Raw genomic sequence first — 18648 nt, forward strand, 5'->3', positions numbered from 1 at the left:
GACATGTGGTTTCAACAAGATGGCGCTACATGCCACACAGCTCGCGATTCTATGGCCATTTTGAGGGAAAACTTCGGAGAACAATTCATCTCAAGAAATGGACCGGTAAGTTGGCCACCAAGATCATGCGATTTGACGCCTTTAGACTATTTTTTGTGGGGCTACGTCAAGTCTAAAGTCTACAGAAATAAGCCAGTAACTATTCCAGCTTTGGAAGACAACATTTCCGAAGAAATTCGGGCTATTCCGGCCGAAATGCTCGAAAAAGTTGCCCAAAATTGGACTTTCCGAATGGACCACCTAAGACGCAGCCGCGGTCAACATTTAAATAAAATTATCTTCAAAAAGTAAATGTCATGTACCAATCTAACGTTTAAAATAAAGAACCGATGAGATTTTGCAAATTTTATGCGTTTTATTGTTTAAAAAAGTTATCAAGCTCTTAAAAAATCACCCTTTATTAAGAAATATGTGAGTTTTATTCGTATTCACGTCATCCAGTTTTGTCTCTGACATCACACACTCACTTCTAGTTACATCACTTAGATGTTCCACAATGTTGCTGGGATTTTCCCCGTATGCGCATTCCTGGACTCTGAGTCTAGATTTTGGAACGGAATTCCGGACCAAAACCGGGAACTGAATTCTGGACCTGATCAGGATTTTGAGGCAACAGTCTGGAGCAGAACGTAAAAATTGTCATGTATTTTCAATGAGAGAACACAATCCAACAGCTTCATCTTTTTTTTTACTGTCTCATTCGTCTCTAACTGCTGCGAAAGAGAGTATCAATGCCAACATCACTCGTTCCTCCTACGATTCGATATAAAAAAATCTGTCAAGTTTGTTTATAAACAGAGATTAAAATATGATAAATCTATATAATTACACCCCAAAACTTTCTTTGAAATCAAAACTACAATTGATACGGACACTAAAATGAAAAAACCAAGCTGTAAACCTCGAAGCTTCGGTTGAATATCGAAACTGAACAGTATGCGACGTTCACAGAAAACCGAAAATGACTGAAGGGACCAACGAAAGAAAGAACACAATTTTGAAACTACAATTTCGCTTTTGTCGTTGACTGGACGTGGATCACAATCTCAAAATTTGCCAGCTGAGCAGAGAGTGACATATATTTTTCATAATATTCGTCTGTTTTGAGGCAATGAAAATGACTTTTATCAACTCTGGTCTGGAGCAGGATTCGGAATCTGAAACTGAAGATTGTATTCGAGTTCTTCACTGTGAACTGAATTCTTTAGCAAGATTGTGAACCTGAATCTTGACCATGGATTCTTGGACTGAGTTCTGGGCCTGAATCTGAATTCTGAATTAGGAACTGAATTTTGTTCCAGGAACTAAATTCTAAATTAGAATTTTGGATCTAAATTCAGAACCTGATCATGGAACTGGATTCAGAGCATAAATTCGGAAATTTAATCCTGGATCCGAAACTTAATGGTGAAACTGGTTTCTGAAATTGAACTCTGGACCTAGAACTGATTTCAGAAGCTAGATTCTGGAACTGAATTCAGAACCAAGATTCTGGATCTAAAGTCGGGAGTCTAACCAGATTTCAGGATCAAGATTCCGGAGCTGGATTCTAAATCCGGATGCCGGAATAGAAATTCTAGACTGAAAATAAAACTCTGGGCTGGAATGTGAATTTTGAACCAGAATTTTAAATACTGGATCTGGATTCTGGAACTGAGTTCCGAATACTGGATCTAGATTCTAGAGCTGAACACTGAACTCGGATCCGATTTTTGAACCAAGATTCTGGAGTTGGATTCTAAACATGGATTCTGGATCTGTAATCTGAAACTGTATTCAAAATCAGAATTCTGGAGCCGAATTCTGAACATGACACAGAATTAAGTGTTAAAACATGGATTCTGGATCTGTAATCTGAAACTGTATTCAAAATCAGAATTCTGGAGCAGAATTATGAACATGGATTTGAGAATCGATTTTTGGAGCTGAAACCCAATTCTGCACCAAGATTCTGTAACTGAGTTGTGGAGTAGGGTTCCAAACCTGGATTCCGGTACTGAATTCTGAACATAGAACTGGAACAGAGACCGGAAGCTGAGTTATGAACCAAAATTCTGAGTCTAGATTCTAGAACTGAGCTCTGAGTCTGTATTCTGGAGCGGAATTTTGAATCTAGATTTTAGAACAGAATTCTGAACTGCGGAGCTAAACCATAATTCTAACTGCTGGATTAAGATTCTGGAACTGGACTCTAGAACCTATCTAGACCTGGAACTTATTTATGAGCCTAGATTCTGGAACTGAAATCTAAAACTGAGCTGGATTTTAAGTCTGGATTCTGGAACAGAATTCGGGATATAAAACTGAAACCGGAAGCTGTTTTCTAAACCAAAATTCTGAATCTGGATTCTGAAACTGAATTCTGGACCAGAATTCTGGAGCCGAATTTTGGATCCGGATTCGAGAGCTGAACTCTGGACCTGGAATTGCATTTTGACCCAATGTTCTGGAGCTAGATTCTGAACATGGATCCTAGATTCTGGAACTGAATTCTGAAGTTGGATTTTCAATCTAAACTCTTGAGTTGAAACTGAATACTGAACCTAGAGTCTGAAAATTAAGGAGGAAGCTGAGTTCTGAACCAAAATTCTGAGGCTAGATTCTAGAACTGAGCTCTGAGACTGTATTCTGGAGCGGAATTTTGAATCTAGATTCTATAACAGAATTCTGAACTGGAGTTAGACCATAATTCTAACTGCTGGATTAAGATTCTGGAGCTGGATTCTAGAACCTTCCAGATTTCTAGACCTGAAACTTAATTCTGAGCCTAAATTCTGGAGCTAAAATCTAAAACTGAATTCTGAAGATAGATTCTATGCCTGGATTCTGGAACAAAATTCTGGGTATGAAACTGAATTCTGAAACTGAAACCGGGAGCTTAGTTCTGAACCAAAATTCTGAATCTGGATTCTGAAACTGAATTCTAGACCAAAATTCTGAAACTGAGTTTTGATTCCAGATTCTAGAACTGAATTCTAGAGTCTAACTGAATTCGGTGCCAGAATTCTAAATGCTGGATCAAGATTCTGAATCTGGATTCGGGAACTGAATTGTATCTGGAACTGAATTTAAAACCTCAGAATCTGGACTAAGATTCTGGAGCATAATTTTGAATCTGGATTCTAGTGCTGAATTCTGGACCTGGAATTGCATTTTGACTCAATATTCTAGAGCTAGATTCTGGAACACGGATTCCAGATTCTGAAACTGAATTCTGAAGCTAGATTCTCAATCTGGATCAATCTTGAGCTGACACTGAATTCACAACCTGGAGTCTGAAAATAAAAGAGGGCGCTGAGTTCTGATCCAGAATTCTAGAACTGGACTCGAATTTTGGAACCGATTTTTGGACTAGAACTGAATGTTGGGCCTGGAACTGAATATTTGGATTCCGAAACTGAATTTTGATTCTGGATTCTGGAATTGAATTCTGGACCCAAACCCGAACGTGAGCTTTGAACGTAGATGCTAAAACTAAAGCCTGAAGCTGAGTTCTGATCCAGGATTCTGGAGCTGAATTGTGGACCGAAATGACGTGCACTGACAAAACTGACCAGTCTTGCTCAGTCAACTGAGAAGTCTAGAATGTATTAACTATGGAGACAATAGATGAATGTGATAGAACGACTGAGCTGTTCATTTGGTTGGTTTTTGCATCTTGTGATTAGCCCAACTAATCCATATTTGTCCATATTTTTCATGAAATAATTGAAACTGGGAGTATATAAATGAGAACCATATTAATAAACCAAACACGAAGGTTTAAAAGTTAGTATCGTAATAGAAAAAAGACACGTAACTGCCGTGCTAAACTAAACGAGCAAGATGACGTGTTTAAAATATATGACGAGTGAACCAAAGGTCCATGCAAAACTAAGCCAAATAATCTGCCATACAATCTACGAATCGTAACAAAATTATCATGCACACAAACTACTAGGTGTGCGGTTTTATTATGAATATGACTTGTTTAGTGGTTTGCGATCTTCGAATTGTAAAAAAGTTAAGATTCGATTAGATGATCGAAGTATTCGATCTGTCATGGGTAATGTCTATTAAACTGGACACAGTCAAATTTTATTATTCTCCATCTAAGTATTTTTTTGCTTCCTTTAGTCAGACATCACTCATTGCATCATATTGATTGGCATCTTTCTCTATCGAGTAGTGACACAGACAAACCCAGGGTCTCCGACGGAATCATCGAAAAAGAGAAGATATTTTTGAAAATGAAACAACTGTGTGTAACTTGTACAGTAATAAATTGCACTCAAAACTGGCTTATTTAACAGTCCATGAATCTAAATTTACCAAAAATTCTATTGAATAAAAAACTATTCGTTTTAGAAATTGTGTTGATTAGAAAAACATTCAATTTCCTTTTACTATGTCAAATACTGCAGAAACCACGACGGTGCTAAAACCTGTGGCGGAGGTCGATCTCACATGGACCAGGACCCTAAAGTCACCGTCACACCGAGGTGGCTGTGGTCAGCGACGAAAGTAAAAACGCTAACTCACCGGTGTCAACAATTGGAAGAATTTGGAAGTTCATAAAATTCATCCCGCAAACACTTTCGGCTTCGTTTGCTCGTACCTCGGTTTTTGTGGTTCCGGCGGTGCGTTGCCAAACCGACCGACCGACCGACCGACTTCGGTGAACTTCGGTCCGGTGTTCTCCGCAACCAGGAAAGGGATTAACCACACAACGAAAACCAAACCCAAACACCTTGGTTTGGTTTGGTTTGGTTTCATAGCTAATTGATTTTCCCGAATGATCCCTTCCGTCCTTCCGTAGGTGTGTTCGGAAGACGAACGAGCGAAGAAAAAAATAAATAAACTCTAAGATGAAAGTAGATTATTACGCGGTGATGATGGCATGCGGTATTGTAAAACCGGACCAAACGTCTATACCGCAAACTTTGATTTGCTCCGATAAATTATAACTTTTTTTTTGGGTTTAGTGCGATGCACTGACAGTGCGCCGTCGGTCAGCTGTGCGACGCAGTCATCTCTGTTTGTGTATGTGGTTTTTTTTTCATACATTTAGACGTACGAATTCGGATGCCTTCGAGTGTTAGAACTAACTCCGAACGGGAGCCGATGTGGCACAGAATGTAGTTTGTTTTTTTTTCGGGACGCAACATAATTCCACCCGTCGAACGAACCCTAATCGATTACCAAGCGGACCGCGCAGATCGCCTATAAATTATTCAGCGCAATTCTTCAAAACATTAAAATGAAGTGTTAATGCTACTTTAATTTTTTTAAATCACAGCTTAAATCATTTTTACGACGGTGAAATCCGCGCTCTTACGGGTCGCGGCCGTGCTACAATTCCGCCTGGATCGCGTTTGAACCCGACGCGCATGCTTGGGCTTTGTTCTCGACGACCACACCGTCGATCTTCGTCGGAGTTACGAGGCTATGCACCCGAGGCGCGCGATGTTGCAGGCAGATCATCTGCTCGCGCGGATCCCGAACAAAACAGACTCCTTCGAACCAGGGGAGGGAGGGGTGAGATTGGAGACCCCGATTGCTGGTCGTTTGTTTCCGACGGTCGGACGAACGAACGAACGAAAAAATAATTAATGGTCGTAATTTACTACAATGAAATATATTCCCTTATAGAGCGTATAGACGCGACACGTAACCAACGTTTAGCGGTTTTAGAGGAACCGCCTACAACAATAACTAGCCGATCCGTGGCACCGACAACAGGCGCAACAGGCGAAAAGGACCGCAGCGATAAAGTAGCAAATTAAGTACGCTTTAAAATGCCGTTGCCAATCATTTCCCCCGCAAGGGTATTATTCTCCGACTAATTTGGAGCCCGGCTGGAGAGAAGTTGTAGCTATTTCAAGCTCGTTCCGTGACGTGTGACATCTTTTGTCACGTGAATACAAACCAGTATGTGACAATGTATTATTCTCAGTCGGAACCTAGTTTTAATTGAATATCGAACACTTTCCATTTATTCAAGCAATTATTTATCCTCTTGACCCCTCATACCCTAAAACCAACAAACCACTTTACTTTCATGGTACACCACGGTGCCTGTTGAATAACCACCCTACGTAGTGAGGTGAAACCAATAAGCCACAAACAAAGAGATCTACAGCCGTACAGTCATGCCACGATTGTGACTGGTATGATGGTCGGACCGGTTCTTACATTGTCACACTTTAATGGATTCATTGCTACATGGTTTAGTAGATTGGGTAGCACAATTCTAAAAAATGTTTCGTACTAAACTAGACTATAGAACTAGTACTAGTTGTTTTTAAAAATCATGAAATCAATCATGTCATGAAATTATGACAATTGTTCATGATTTTATAATCGAAATTAATCAAACCTGAGCATGAAATATGCCTCATTCGAAGCTCGCAGCTCCAATTTTATTTTCGGACATCACTTGAACTTTCCGAGTGGAAAGATAATATAACTATTTTTTTTTGTATTGTGTGATAAATTCGATTCTAAATTTATGGCTTGAACGCCATGCATTTTTTATTCATTTTATCGTGCCCAATACCGCTCGACAGGTCGCAACTTCGGGCAGTTAGGTTGGTTGGCCTACTTCGGTACAACATGAATTTCAATCATTTTATACCATTCCAAAACATCTTTGGCGTAGCGATAAGAAGCCAAATCAGGCCAGAATAGCAATGGAGCCGTCATAGTGGCTTAAGGGGGGGTAGGGTCTAAACGAAGAAAAAAATCATTTTTGCGAATTTTTTCCAGAATTATCGTCCAACAAAATAAATTCAAACGTTTTGCATTATAAAAAGAAAAAAATAACGAGAAGTAAGTCGGTGAAGAGGTATTTTTGGGAACACTTCTTAAAAATCATGATTTGCGGTGTTCACTGTATCTCAGCGTAGAATAATCAGAAGTGAACAAATGAATGCAGCATAGTAAGAGTAGAAATTTTTCTAGACCCCAACGTTTCTGTTTGATTTTTTTTATTTTTTAAGTTTTTGGTGGTTTTTCAAAGTGAAAACTACGATTTTTCACGAAAAAAACTCGTCATTTTGTATCTGTTGAACTTCCCCAAAGTAACAAATAACGAAAAGGAAAACGTTGGGGTCTGGTTTTTTATATGTGGAAAGTATGTGCAAAATTTGAATTGGTGCAGCAGTTTTTGAATGACGATGGACACGGACTTTCAAAACCCGCTTTCGAGAAAATCGCGTTTGAAATTTTTTGTCTATAAAATGAATGGAAACAATTAATTACTCCAGGGAGCCCGTAGGGTCTAACATTTTCAAAAAATCATATTTTTTCCTTCATAACGAAACATTTCAAGAATGTTTTGTCAAGTTTTCAAGTCAGTCGATGCAGAAAGCTTGGGCCTGTGTGCTTAGTTCTTACTTCTTCGCAGTATGAGATAAGCAAAGATAAAGGTCCATAACTTCCAGAGTTTCGTTACAATAGGCTTGAAAATTTTACAGAAAATTCTTCAAATGTTTTACTATAAGAAAATATAAAGAAAATTATTTTTTAAACGTGTTGGATCCTACCCTAGCCCCTTAAGAATGGTAACAATTCCATTTTTCACGGAATAAGGAGACATTCGTTAAGGTATATTTCATTGTGTACCGTACCGGCAGTGATGAAGCTTTGGCTTGATCAACCACAGCTGCATATTGCCTGCCATATCATAATATTTTTGGCATTAAAAATGCCTTACTCTTCGCTATACGGGGACGGACGTATAGTCGGATCGTCGTTTCTGTATTTCAATAGCATACTACTGGTTAGAATCGACCTATGTTTTCATCCACCAATCCCAGTTGTACAAAATGACGTCATTTTCTTGTTCGGCATAGGAGGCTTTGCGTCATGCATAAAAACACTGCATCGTTCTGTGTAGTATGAAGAGGAATCTATAAATATATGCTGCAAAATATTTCTTTGTCTAGTTGAAACAAGTAACAGATCGACTGAAAAGTTCGTATCGTTTCTATGAGAGGGCGCCACTAGAATTAAATCCATACCATTTTCAGTTAGTACCAACCTTCAAAAGATACGTGTATAAATTTGACAGCTGTCTGATTATTAGTTTGTGAGATATTGCATTTTGAGTGAAGCTACTTTTGTTATTGTGAAAAAAATGGAAAAAAAGGAATTTTGTGTGTTGATGAAACACTACTTTTTGATGAAAAAAAGTGCCGCCGATACCAAAAAATGGCTTGATGAGTGTTATCCAGACTCTGCACCGGGCGAAGCAACAATTCGTAAGTGGTTTGCAAAATTTCGTACTGGTCATATGAGCACCGAAGACGATGAACGCAGTGGACTTCCAAAAGAGGCTGTTACCGATGAAAACGTGAAAAAAAATCCACAAAATGATTTTCAATGACCGTAAAGTGAAGTTGATCGGGATAGCTGACACCCTAAAGATATCAAAAGAACGTGTTGGACATATTATTCACGAATATTTGGATGTGAGAAAACTTTGAGCAAAATGGGTGCCGCGTGAGCTCACAATCGATCAAAAACAACAACGAATTGATGATTCTGAGCAGTGTTTGGAGCTGTTATATCGAAATAAAACCGATTTTTTTCGTCGATATATAACACTGGACGAAACATGGCTCCATCACTTCACTCCGGAGTCCAATCGACAGTCAGCTGAGTGGACTGCACGCGATGAACCGAACCCAAAGCGTGGAAGAACTCAACAATCGGCCGGTAAGGTTATGGCGTCTGTATTTTGGGATTCGCATGGTATAATTTTCATCGACTACCTTGAAAAGGGAAAAACCATCAACAGTGACTATTATATAGCGTTATTAGAGCGTTTGAAGGACGAAATTTAAAATAAAACGGCCTCATTTGAAGAAGAAAAAAGTTTTGTTTCATAAAGACAATGCACCGTGTAACAAGTCGATGAAAACCATGCTGAAATTGAACGAATTGGGTTTCGAATTGCTCCCTAATCCACCGTATTCTCCAGATTTGGCCCCCAGTGACTTTTTCCTGTTCTCAGACCTCAAGAGAATGCTCGCTGGTTAAAAATTTAGAAGCAATGAAGAGGTAATCGCTGAAACTGAGGCCTATTTTGAGGCAAAGGACAAATCGTACTACAAAAATGGTATCGAAAAGTTGGAAGATCGCTATAATCGCTGTATCGCCTCTGATGGCAATTATGTTGAATAATAAAACGAATTTTGGCGAAAAATGTGTGTTTCTATTAAACGATACGAACTTTTCAACCGAACTGTTAGCTCGTCCAGTAAATCCGTTCGCTCACTGGATATTTCAATTGCATACCATTGAAAAATTGGTTTGAATTGACGGTATGTTTTCACGAGCCAATGACAGTCGCAGTGAATGATGTCAAACTGTCGTCCGATTTGCGCAGTATGAACTATACCACAAAAGGGAATCTATAAATATATGCCCGAATACATTTCTGCTTTAGTTTAACCATGGCTGCCACCGAGGAAAGTGAACGTGGACATTCGTTCGCTCGCTGGATAGTTGCTTTTGTATTTATACCTTGCCGGTGCCTGAAAGTATGCATGAAAGTTGGAGACATTTTTGTCGTGAATACGACTTACTTTACCATGGGCGCCTTTTCAAAATTTACCCTGTACAAGAGTGGGCAGAACTTTATCGCGAATATCTCTTGATGTACTTAATCCAACAACATAATTTTTTCTACAAGCTATCGGAAATATGATCAGGAATTTGTGATTAAATTTTCAACTGTGTGAGATAACCACAAATAATTGAAAAACAAAGTTTTCTAAAACTTTTGGAAATAATGAGGAACATTCATTACGCGTGTTTGCCTTTTTCACACCCGGACGACGGTTTTGAGGTAGTCAGTTCCGGTTGTCTACTGGACGAAACTTCGATTGAAAATCGTTCATTTCTTATATTGCTACAGACGGAACTGGACGTCGTGGTGAGGTTCTCTTACCCACATAAGTGAGAACAAACCAAGTATGAAAAGGCTATCCGCATTAGGCCGATCCGACCGATCCGAGCTCTCCGGTGTCGACTTTTTTTCTGTTTCGGATATGGCTGAGCTGCACATGCACACAGCTTCATGTGCAGCTCAGTCATAACCGAAACAGAAAAAAAAAGTCGACGCCGGAGAGCTCAGATCGGCCTAATGCGGATAACCTTTGAAGCGTGAAACGCTCAGGTCGTCCTCTCACTTGGACTTCGGTCGTAAAGAGGAGCAGTCGGCAATGAAAGCAAACCTTCAGCGTGGTATAAAGCCTCAAACGCTCTGGCCACAGAGTCAGTTTTCCTTAGTAGAAGATCTACCGCATAATCCTGCTGCTGGTCGTTTGCATTGGAGCAAAATACAACGAAAAATGGACAATGCGGAGCATTATGTAAAATCAGCCCTTCTTATGGCTCCCAATGTTATCTAAAGAACTATAAAGATTGCTTCTTTGCATATCGGAAATTAACACCATCAGTGCAAATCTAGAATAATTTGATTGGCTTTGTGCAATTTTTGCAGTGCAAAATCTGCAACAGTGTTTAATATCGTTTATATCCAAACAGTGTTTGATATCGTAGAATTACACAATTTGGGTCTTCTGAATGCCAGAAATTTATCTCGCACAGCATTTTAACAGTTTTTTGCACTGATATATTCAAATTCGAAATGAAATAATCGACATCAAAATTCTATATGTTGCTATTTAAAACCATAATCGTATACTAAAGAATTATGCGGAATTTTCCTTTACTACACTGTATACGACCCATTTTTCAACCAGTTGTAGTAGAATTTTCTGTTGCTTTGCTATATAAAATACATAGCATCGACTCAGAATAGATTCGAACTCAACTCGTCACTCTCCATCACGAACGCCTTCATAAAAGGTTATTTCAGAACCACCATTATTTTATCATGAATAACTATACTGGTTATTTCATAATATTTAATTGTATGTCAGAATGTTCAACGTAACTAATATGTACTTTAGTTTAGGTGTATGGTTTCAAATTCTTGCACAATTCACATATGGGGAAAGCTTGCACAATTCACATAATCGATCATCTGATTGATATTCGGAAGTATAAAGGAAGAGTGTTAGTTTTATTCGTATTCACGACATCCAGTTATGTTTCTGACATTACACACTCGTACTTTTTTTAGCTAAGATACTTACCGAAAGATCTGGTTTCTTCTTAAACATTTGCATCATCTTCGCGTCCTTCTGGTGGTTCCTAAGATCCATTTTTGTTCCGTTCCTTTTACGGGAATTTTACGCTCTTCATTTAAAACACATTACAAACGTGGTTTTCTAGATACAGTACCTTCAGCAAAGTTGCTCAGATTGATAGGTGCCATCTTTTGAAAATTTTATTCATGTGACTTTTCATTGTTTTAGGCGATTCAGTTGCGAAGCCATTTCCGATATTTGCACAACTAGTGAAGTGCTGCTTAGAAAGTGCTTGAGATATCTATGAGAACAAATGATAATCGGAAGGAGCTAGATTTAGAGAGTAAGACGGATGGAGCGAAAGTTTTCAAATGAAGTTCTGGATTGCGTCCAATGTGTGTGCGGGGCTATTCTCGTCTGCCGTCACGATCCGGTGCAGAAAACCAATTCTTTCACATCAACAAAGCTATCATTCAGATCGTGGAGAACCCATTTCTCCACCTGCCTAATCTTTCTCATGACGTGTAGATGATCAGAAACGGCTTGGTGACTGACGTTTAACACCGTCCAGATCTTGATATGGGGTTCGAGTATTGGTTTTGTTCTACAATCTTTGCAACAAATCGATATCTTCGAATTTTGTGTGTGTGAAAACCGGTTAGTTCTTTGACTGTCACACTGAAAGTCAAACTGACTTAAATATACGTTCGCAAGTCCTCTCTGTAAAATCTTCTTAATCAGCAGTTTTTTTTTTGAATGTGATGAATTAACACTTCTCGCGAATTTAAAGACTGTCTTTTGGGAACAAAATCTCACATTATAAACAGGCACACCTGGTAATGAAATTATGAAGATTACCTTACTTAACCGCTTTGGTTAGTTTGTTCCATGGAGATATCAACACCGGCTGCATTGATTCAGCTTAATATTTTTGTATACATATCCAGATTATTTTATTATATATTACGATCAAATTTCACGTACGATGAACCTAATTAGTCAAATTAAGGAAAATTCCATTTGTAATGGCTTGATGTTGGATTCGAGTAAATTTTACTGTGATTCGCATTCGGCTAGCAAGTGCGAGTGTATGAATTTATATGCACCATTCACCAGCCAAGCAGAAATGTGTTTCTGTGGCTCAATCGATTAACGGACGAACTTTGTGATCCAATGGCTTTCGGTTCAAGTCACCGCTGTTGCTATCAGTATTTTTTTAATATTTTCCTTTTAAATAGATTTTATGTCATGGAAATTTCCAATCACACAATGTAACAAGTTCTTGCACGTAAAATATCGTGAACTGCAACGCTCAATTTATGTGCATCTAATACATTGTAAAACCACAAGTTTTTTTTTCGAAGTGTGTATAAATAAGACAATATTTCAAACAATTTTTTGGACCCATCTGAAAATCGTACCACGGTTTTTAACAATATTATTTATCACCTAAAATCCTAGATTACACGTAACCGGTCGGTACTAAACGCACAGGGCTGTTTTTTGTTTTTTTTTTGCGTTTCGTCTTCGACTCATCATAGCATAGCAGTTTATGTTGAATGTTTTCGCTACTTGAGAAACACTTCAAATCGCACCAAAGAACAGTGTTTTCACTGGTTAGGTCGCGAACGTAGATAAGTTTACACCATACTGGCCGTATACACTTTTTGAATCGTCAGTAGCTATGCAATCTCTCGATCATCCTACCACAGACACACATTTATATGTTTCATTTTTTTCTTTCGCAGGGAAAAGCTTCACACTGACGATTACCGTCTCGACGACGCCTCCCCAGGTTACGACATACGGCAAAGCAATCAAAGTGACCGTCGATGGACCGCGAGAGCCCCGTTCCAAAACCAGTGAGTATCGATGAAGTGGTGGTGGATGACCCATTGTTTTTCCTTTTTCGAAAGAAGCGTTTTACAGTCACTTGACTTCTGCCAGCATACTGCGATGAATGGTTTTCCTTACAAGAAAATACTTTTTCTCGTCATAACTGTCATTACATTCAGAATCACAGGGTGGATTGAAAACTTTCTGTAGACAAGGTGGACCATATAAAACTTCTGAAAACACATTTCAAATTTAGACATTTTTATCATTTTCAGCAACCTGTTAATCAATGAACGTATTTTTATATTCGTCCACCGAACATAGTTTCACTACAAAGCAGACAGAAGATGCTTATCTTGGTTCTCACCCTCTGAGCAAGCAAACCCGGCAACAACCGCCCGCACGAAGTGGATGTGATGCGATGTGGCTTATGCTTTGGTGAACCGCAAAAAAAAATAGCTGGAGCACTTTTGATCACACTTGTTCTTACGCTAGACGCTTCTTACTTGATTACTCGTGTGGACACCATCGAGCCAGATTCTGTTCTGTTCTGTTCTGTTTCTAGTCAACCGTTTCGAAAAGGAACAGAAAAGTTCTCACGATCGAAACGCCATGCGGCTTGGGTGGAAGACATGCTGTCACCTTATCGCTTATCTCCTTATCAGTTTTATTTTTGCACGCTTGCTTGCTTTCTAGAAGGGCCACGTTTCGGCATCGGCAGATCAATAGCCGCTGGCATTGACAAGTAGTCTTTGAATCTCTTTTTTTATTCATGCATTTTTTTATACGACGCAAGATTTTAACAATAAAACTAAGCCGATTTATTATGTAGCATTGTATAATGATGAAAATCAAAAGGGGTTATAATTCCAATAAAATTTTCACCTGAATGATCCGTCTATATTTTATGTGATCACGTTCAGAGAATATGTCTCCAATAAATATAAATGAATTTTTGATAATAATTTCTGATATGAAAAGCAATTTGCAGCAGCGAACAAAAACTCAAGTTTTTTTCAAAAAAATTAATACTAATCAGAGAAAAACATTCTCGATCACTCATCGCTGTTCGTAAGAACGCAGTGAAGTATTGATAAGATTTGTGTACCTGCTACAACAGGCAAGAGAATCCTAAGTGGTACCGTGACAGCAGGGTTGATTTCATCGATTGATTTCAGTTTCGTCCGATCGAGAAATATTGGACTGGACAGGGAAAGCAATTCGGAATGCTTCAAAGATGAATTCTCGCAGATATGATGGAATAGAATTACTGCTGAAGTGAACGTAATGAGCATGAACTTAGCGAGGCACCTCTCCCCGATGATTACATAAACAGGTGAATAATTTGTTGCTAATTTGTTGCTAATTAGTTACGGTAATTTCGAATTTGTTGCTCTTTTTTTTTTATTTTTTCGAGTACTTCGCTAAGTTCATATGAAGTTAGCGAAGCCTTCCTTTCAAATATGCTTCAAAACAAATCGTCGCCTAGTAAATAATTTGTTGCTTATTTGTTGCTAATTAGTTACGGTAACTTTGAATTTGTAGCTCAATTTTTTAAAATTTTTTTGAGTACTTTGCTAAGTTCATATGAAGTTAGCGAAGCCTCCCTTCCAAATATGCTTCAAAACAAATTGAAGCCTAGAGAATAATTTGTTGCTAATTTGTTGCTAATTAGTTACGATAATTTTAGTATTTGTTGCTAATTTTTTTAATTTTTTTTTGAGTACTTCGCTAAGGTATGAAGTTAGCGAAGCGAAGTTTAATAATCGATATTAGTTTCAAACTAATCGATTTAATATTATTCGACTATCTGGACTATTAATCGATTACTCGATCGACATTCCGACATCCATAAACGGCACATACACCTTCAGTTTCCCGGACAGTCCCAATGAACCTTGGACGGAATGAAAAACTGAACGATTAACTGAACTGAGCGTGTTTGGTGGTGACTATTTAGTTTTGCGTTTTGTCTTCATGTCAGTTTCATCCATTTTTTCCATGGAGGCCCATTATTCAGATCAAAAGAAAACTGATGGACTGAACGACAAAAGACAATCTGCTTTGATCTAGCAAACATTGCTGCTTGAAGAATCTACAAAACATGACAAAAAATATTTCTCAATGGATAAGTTTATTTCAATCAATATTTTGATAAAAAGAACAAATATTTTACTTGTGTTTCAAATGAACGATTTATAGATAAAATTGACTAACTTTTTAGATAAACTAAATTAACCTAAATTTAGTTTTTTCAACTAAAGCTTTTGTTTAATATATTCATTAATTTGCTTGTAGCATTCAAAATTACCGCAACTAATTAGCAACAAATTATTCACTGGGCTTCGATTTATTTTAGGCATATTTGGAAGGGGGCTTCGCTAACTTCATATGAACTTAGCGAAGTACTCGAAAAAAAAGAAACTGAGCAACAAATTAATAATTACCGTAACTAATTAGAAACAAAACTTAGCGAAGTACTCAAAACAATTTTAAAAAAAATTGAGCAACAAATTCAAAATTACCGTAACTAATTAGCAACAAATTATTCACCTATTTGCGTTATCATCTGTGAGGGGTGCCTCGCTAAGTTCATGCTCATGTGAACGTACGTACTGTTTCAAAGATGATGGGAGATATTTCAAGAAAAGTTTATCGTTTCATAGAAACCAGAACGGGATTGGACAGTTGATATTTCCTGGATGTTCTAAACCTAAAACTAAACACTGGAGCTAAACAATGGAATTGAATTCTGGAATTCAAAATTCAGGTTTCAGAATCCAGAAACCATTTTTAAAATTCAGTACCAGCTTCAGAACTCTAGAACTGAATTCTTAACTTGGATTCTGAACCTGAATTCTAAAGCTGAATTCAGTTTTAGGACTCGAATTAAGGTTCAGAAGGGGCTGGGATCCACTCGGAGATTGATAGTATCAATTATTTTTCTTCGGACATGGTCAGCTCCGGCTCCTATGTCGTAAAAGGCCACAATTTCAGTTGTTTCATTTTTTTCTTACTTTGAGTTACCAGCTTTTTTGATGTCTCAAATCGCATTTTTACTTTTCTATAGTTACGAAGATACGCGGTCTTATTGCGCGTTTTTGTTTTGTGCAGTACGTATCACCCGCGTAAAAAAGACTGTATTGAATAATCGAATAAATCGAAAAATCCAACATCCTTAGCCGTAGAGAAGATTGCTATACAGATCAGCAAGTGGATTTATTCTATGCGCCGTTCGCCTCTTGCGAGAGAAATTTTTATCGAAGTTCTGTTGTTCCTTCGCAGCCGAGACAAACATCATCAACAAACTTTACGGTCCTATTCAGGACATCCAAAATTCAAATTGAATTATTTTCGAAAAAATATTTCGCCTGGATACAAGTTAGTTCATATGGAACACGAAAAAAACTGCTGCCTGAATATCAAATATTAAAAAATGTTTAGCAGTGGTTTTGACAATCGTTGTGTAGTCCTACGTCTTCACTTCGAATAAACCTATTAGGCTGTCTCTTATAGTTTTAATACGTATGTACATTATTCTATCTTGTCTCTGACGTTACTTACCTGCTTTTTGCCTTTCTCAAATAGACAGGCTCAGTTCGAGTTCGACGAGATCACAAAATATCTGTGTGTGCTCTCATTGTCTTAAAAGATACTGTGCAATTTCATCCAGATACGACTTCCGGTTCCGAAATTATAGGGCGATGAGAGTCAAAACTTTCAAACTGTCATACAAAATGGCGATGCAAAAGCGGTACGCATCGGTACGTGCTGACACGGAAGAAGAAAACACCACCACCTTTGCAAACGAAGCAATACTGTGATTACAAAGGATTATATTGGTAATAACAACTAAAAGCTCACAAGTGCCTATCTCCCGCCTTCCCGTGTGCCTAAGTTATTTGGTCAACAAAACGGTATCGACGGTTTCCTTTTTGTAGCTCATTTACAACAAAACATAATTGTTGAGTTCTTAAATCAGGTTACAGTTTGCTTTGCCGTCGTATTGCAGAAGTGTATTTTTTACCGCTTATATTGTTATTTGTTACTCATCTCAAAGTAATTCGACAGCTGAAGATAGTAAATAGTATTTTTTACGAGTAGCACAACTTGTTCAGTTATACATAATCTCACTATTCATATTATTATTTATATTTAGAGGTTATAATCTAAGGTTGAGGTCTAAGGGTGATCATGTGACAAGGATATGCACTCAATTTTCTCCGATTTTTACAAACTTAGATTCAAATGTAAATTCTATCGAATTCAGAACGCTATTGAAATTGATTCAGATCTGACTTTCGATTCCGGAATTACAGTCAATATGTGTTGAAATTTTTCATCGAAAGGATCGTTTTCACGGGAGGGCAATTCAACCGGAACGATTATTTCGTTGTATTTTCTTTTCTTTTTTTGTTGAACCAAAATTTTACATCTGATTTTTTTCTCTTTTCGAAAAAAGAATAAAATCTTTCCCTAATGATTTTTTTTTCAAAAAGAGTACTTTCTTGATTGAGTTACCAGAATTGATTAAGATCTTCAAAATTGAATTTCTAGCAAAGGGAATTTAATTCATGAATAACGAAACATTCAATATTAATATAATGTTTTTTGTTTAAATTTCATTTACGACTTTTTGGATTTGGCTTAAATTCTGCATAAGTATGTAGATTGATTTGGTGTTTCCGGCACCTTTTGCAGAGAACTATTTGCACTATATGGAGAAAGTACGCACTGTAAAAAAAGTGTTCTTATTTTATTCTGAAAATAATGTCTAAAACTCAATTTTCTCAAAAAAGGTATTTTGGTTTTTTTTGACAACTGATGAAATTTATTGTACTATAGCTTAAAATGGAGAAATAATGGACCTACAAGTTACAGTCTTTCAATTGATAACAAATTTTTTTTGAATAGTTCAAATATTTTTTGAAACGTTTTGCATCACGATTTTATAAAAAAAAGCAGTTTTTAATCGAAATGGTGATAAAGAAATGTTAGCTAAATGCTTCCGTTCTTAAGTTACAGGGAATCTAAATTAATGATAACTGGAAATCTACAATTTTCGTTCTTTTTTTTATGTTTCTCCAGTTTTGTGACATTTTTTGCCTCTCTCATATAGAACCAAACCGACTTTTGAACCGAGGCCCGGAGGGCCGAGTGTCATATACCATTCGACTCAGTTCGTCGAGTACGCAAAATGTCTGTGTGTGTGTGTGTGTGTGTGTGTGTGTGTGCGCGCGCTTATGTGTGTATGTAACGTTTTTTTGCACTAACTTTTCTCGGAGATGGCTGAACCGATTTTCACAAACTTAGGTTCAAATGAAAGGTGGTCCCATGCGTAATTCCTGAATTTCATGCGGATTCGACTTCCGGATCCGGAAATATAGTGGGTTAAACATTGTGTACCATCACTGAAAATGGTACAACATTAAAAAAAATTTCTAAATCGACCTCAAATCTTTTCTAATTTTAGTTTTTATCAGTAGACGGTCAAACAAACCGATTTTGGTTATTCTTTTAAGGATCGAAGAAAATTATTTTGAAGAATACCACAGTATTATATATGATAGTATGATTGATATGAGAAAGGCATCATTACACCACTAGG

The 18648-nt window shown here is 37.5% G+C and overlaps 1 protein-coding gene across 5 annotated transcripts in view; it reads left to right on the top strand.

Annotated features, from left to right (window-relative positions):
• The window catches only part of LOC131426194 (protein lozenge-like), a 114482-nt gene that overhangs the window by 48921 nt on the left and 46913 nt on the right, over nucleotides 1-18648 (top strand). For all 5 annotated transcript variants that reach the window (XM_058588736.1, XM_058588737.1, XM_058588739.1 and 2 more), the window contains exon 4: nucleotides 12953-13066. In XM_058588736.1, coding sequence (XP_058444719.1) covers nucleotides 12953-13066 — 114 coding nt within the window. The remainder of the gene's footprint in view (nucleotides 1-12952; nucleotides 13067-18648) is intronic.

The sequence above is a fragment of the Malaya genurostris genome, chromosome 1 (assembly GCF_030247185.1).
Source record: "Malaya genurostris strain Urasoe2022 chromosome 1, Malgen_1.1, whole genome shotgun sequence".
NCBI classification, from domain to species: Eukaryota; Metazoa; Arthropoda; class Insecta; order Diptera; family Culicidae; genus Malaya; species Malaya genurostris.